This window comes from Myotis brandtii, unplaced genomic scaffold (genome assembly GCF_000412655.1).
Source record: "Myotis brandtii unplaced genomic scaffold, ASM41265v1 scaffold136, whole genome shotgun sequence".
In the NCBI taxonomy this organism is placed as follows: Eukaryota; Metazoa; Chordata; class Mammalia; order Chiroptera; family Vespertilionidae; genus Myotis; species Myotis brandtii.
Genome location: NW_005354829.1, coordinates 1,317,799 through 1,322,132, shown reverse-complemented (window position 1 = coordinate 1,322,132; position 4,334 = coordinate 1,317,799). Strand labels below are relative to the sequence as shown.

Here is a 4,334-nt window from a genome sequence, read left to right as displayed (position 1 = left end):
TATTTCTGTCTTCACAGAAATAGGATTTACTAGACCAACAGCAAAGGCTTTTACAAATAAGATAAATTAGCCCTGGAGAAGACATATATTTTCCAGAAAATGTTGGTAGAAAAATGAATGTGACATGTCCTTTGGTGACAACTTAAAGGAAAATTAGGAAGGTGTTATATGACACTGAAGAAAAGGTCATTATTGTTGTAAAGGACCAGAAAACACAGCTTAGCTGTGTGGTATCTTTGTGTGGGAGGCAGACTTTGTACCTCATGAAAGCTTTGCTGAACATCTTTTCAAGTTATGGAGAGACAAATACTACAGAGATATGCATAGTAAAACTTTATTTTCAAACACTGTAAACAATACACATACAGGCATCCAAACAGAAGCATGTTCTAAAAGGTTTGCAATTTCACATAAGGTCAAAAATGAGTATGTGACATTTGCAGGTGATAGGGGGGACCTATAACCTGATAGATGAAGCACCTGAATCAACTTGAAAAAAATTTATTTTAAATCTTAGAATACATATACTTATGTGAATAGGGGGTTAAGTTTCTTACATATGAATAGGGGGTTAAGTTTTTCTTAAAGTTTCCTCTTCAAGGCCTGTGTGAAGGGATTGGAGAGGTGACTCAGCTGTGAACTGAGCAAGCAGAACCCACAAGCATTGTCAGGCTGACCCACAAGGAGTCAAAACATCTCATCAATAGTATCTAATCACCTGATGACTAATTACAAGAGCTGAGTCTGCGGACCCCCTGGCCTGCATGTAGCTACATTCCTCACCCCAGCCCCTTCCCCTTTATAATCCTGTCCCCTGAATCTTGCTAGAAGGCAGGATTTGATGCTTGTAAGCACCCGGTCTTCTTGGTTGCCTAGCCTTCTCAATAAACACCTAATATGATACTTCAACCCTGCCTTCGTTATTGGACACAACAACAGGCAGCTGGAGCCCAACCAGGGGTTTCCATGTAACACAGGTCATATAGGAGTGGTAAAAGGTAGGTTTATAGCCCTGGCCAGGTCAATCAGTTTATTGAAAGTTGTCTCATATACCAAAGTGGTGCAGGTTCAATTCCCAGTCATGGCACATAGGTTTCATGTTCAATACCTGGTCGTGGCACCTATGGGAAGCAACTGATGGATGTTTCTCTCTCACATCAATGTTTCTCTCGCTGTCTCTCTCCCTCTCTGTGTGCCTCTCCATTCCTCTGTATATTTGTCAATAAATATATCATCAGGTGAGGATATTTAAACAAAAGTATATTTACAGTTAGTACACAAAAGTTTATTCTAATATTATTTTTTATTAATTACTGTATTATTTGTAACACTACTGTCAACCTGCTTTTGCTCAGTCCTGTACATAAAAAGTTTATAAAACAGGAGACAAAAGACAAGAATTCCCAAAAAATTATATGGAAAATAATAAAAAGTAGACTATGTTTCTTATAGAAACTTCTGACTTAGGTCAGTTAAATCTTAACACAGACTCCATAGAACTCAGCAAATGCAGAACAAAGCTGAAAGGACACCCTTGCCTAGGGAACCAGAGTGTTACAACACAAAGCCAGAGGAAACCCTGGTGGGGGTGCTTCATATCTGAAAAATCCTGTTCACAATGCCAATGGTGATGACCAGATTGCATGGTCAGGGTGGAGCCATCAAAAATTGGTTTCAAATATTCAGACTGATGATGACTCACCACATACCAGAAGAGTATGAAAAGTTTATTACTCACAAGATGAGGTTTTTGGTGGTGAGTAAAGTGGGTCTCAGAGGAGGTCCCAAAATGACTGAGAGCACGGGAAAAGGATACTAGTTTATTGTTTATGGTGGTTACTGGGTGCTGTTGGTGAGAGCATACTGGCACTACAGGGGCTTGCTTCATTGCAACTTCCCACCTGCACCAAAGGCTTTCTCATTAGTTTTCCCAGGCATGAGGTAAAGGGAGAAGAGAAGGGTAAATACTGAATGCTTTCAAGAAACATCAAAACTGGAATCAGAATCTTTATACAAGCATTCCTTTCAATAACAAGGGAAGAAAATAACCACATACAAAATTTCCAAGTTGTTCATCATTCATCTCTGATAATGAATGTAAGAGATTTTGACGAAGGTGCACTAGAGAAATAAGGCATAAGTTTTTCTTTAAACTTACCACTGAATCCATACAAGTATGAACCGTTATTCAAATTATAAAATGAAACATCTCCCAACTCATAGTCCAGAAAAATACCAACCCGCATGATATGTCCTCTAGGGCATGTTCCACATATACTAGCGCAAAGATCAATGTGCCTGCAGCTATTGCTTGGGGATGGTGATATCAGACTATTTATGAGGCAAGATTCTTTACACACACCTAAGGACCATTCACCTGTGCCTCTTACTTCTACCTGCCAAAAGTGCCTGCCAGCATCAAATCCCTCAGAACTCAGGACAGCTGGGTAAGAAGTAAGTGCCTGGGGATTAGGAAGACCATCTGGTGTCCTATATGTCACACTTTTTCTATCTCTTGAGATAATGAGACTTGGATGGGCAGTTTCAGGATCCAGTGTCAAATCTACCTGAAATGTGCTGATCATTTTATACAGGCCCAAATAATGTGGGGGGAGATTGCAACTCTCCTTCTTTAATTTATATGAAAAGACTGCTGGGGTCTCTAGCTTTTCATACCTATTGTGGATATCTTCAATACCTGTGAGTAAATCCACATCTGCTTGCAAATACTTCTCTGCTATTTCGCTTAAAAGCTTGTTTAGTATGAACATATGATTTGAAACTTGCCTTCCATTTTCAGTTAGTTTTTCTTCAACATCCTTCTCTTCTATAAGCAGACCAGCATTAAATACATCATGCTCTATTTGTAAGGAACACTTCAGTTCTTTACATTCATACTGCAATTCTTTCCTCCATTTTTCCACCTTTTTCTGCACTTCAAATTCTTTTGCAATTTGGTTTTCATATTCCGTTTCAGCATCTTCAACCTCCACCAACAGCGCCCCAATGTATCTTTTGAGCTTCTTCCTGCAACTAGCAGCAGCTTCCTTAATGGGTATCAGGGACTGATCCTGGTGGTCTAAGGGGACCTTGCAATGAGGACATAACAATTCCTGGGCGCTGTCACAAAAAAGTGTTAAAACTTCATTATGCTTCCCACACAGGGGTTTTTCTTCCTGCAATTTCCTCTCGTTCCCTGTGGTGGGAATCTGCTTAACAACTTCAATAATGTGACATAACTGGGTGTTCCTCTTTAAGTTCCTGTCAGGGCAGTGATAGAGGCAGACAGGACACGGAAAGGTGCCCGGTAGATCTTCCCAGCGCTGGTGGATGCAGGAGTGACAAAAGGTGTGCCCACATTCAATGGTCACTGGGTCTCTCAGGTAATCCAGGCAGACGGGGCAGCTGGCCTCTGCCTGGAGCTCGGCCAGTGAGGCTGCAGACTCCATTGTGCAGTGAAGGTATCTGATCCAAGACACTCTCTTCAGTCAGTGTGATCCTCCAGGTGTGAGGAAAAGTGAGAAGCTGAGGTCTGCTCTCTGTGCAATGGAGAAGAGTCCAAAAAGAGTCCCAGTTTTCAGCCGATGCCTAGACTTCCTGTCACTCTTGCCTGTATTTAATGCCTTGTCCCCCAATTGAACATGGGCTGTGGAGTCCTTATGGTCAAAAACTCAGCACAATCTAAGTGATATGTGGTTTCTGTGGACAGAACGATATTGCCATTTAAAGAACAGTTCAATCAGCAATTACTCCTTACATTCCTATATAAAAAACTATCTCTGGTAAACCAAATTATTTACCTGGACAATATTTAAGGAGGAGTCAGCAGTGAAGACTATCATCTATTTTGCAATTCTAAATGAATGAACTATCCTAGGGAAATTTATCATTGGCCTCACCTATCAGAAAAAGATGCCCTTGCTGGTTTGGCTCAGTGGATAACATGTTGGCCTGTGGACTGAAGGGTCCCAGGTTTGATTCCAGTCAAGGGCACATGCCCAGGTTGTGGGTTCGATCCCCAGTGTGGGGCGTGCAGGAGGCAGCGGATCAATGATTTTCTCTCATCGTTGATGTTTCTATTTCTCTCTCTCCCTCTCCCTTCCTCTCTGACATCAATAAAAAAAAATATATTTTTTTTAAAAAAGAGTGACAAAAACACATATCATAGAATTGTTGAGGGGACTACATAATACTATTTGTGAAGAAGTTTTTTTTTTTAATATGTTTTATTGATTTTTTACAGAGAGGAAGGGAGAGAGATAGTTAGAAACATCGATGAGAGAGAAACATCGATCAGCTGCCTCCTGCACATCTCCCACTGGGGATGTGCCCGC

The 4,334-nt window shown here is 40.9% G+C and overlaps 1 protein-coding gene across 1 annotated transcript; it reads right to left on the bottom strand.

Annotated features, from left to right (window-relative positions):
* Positions 1–2,075: 2,075 nt before the first annotated feature.
* Positions 2,076–3,449, bottom strand: LOC102252260 (tripartite motif-containing protein 60). The gene has a single exon (XM_005860548.1). The coding sequence runs from the start codon at positions 3,447–3,449 to the stop codon at positions 2,076–2,078; it is 1,374 nt and encodes a 457-aa protein (XP_005860610.1).
* Between the last annotated feature and the right edge of the window lie 885 nt (positions 3,450–4,334).

Bases quoted from the DNA above. Each gene is read 5' to 3' on its own strand.
- LOC102252260 (XM_005860548.1), bottom strand. From the start codon at position 3,449: ATGGAGTCTGCAGCCTCACTGGCCGAGCTCCAGGCAGAGGCCAGCTGC.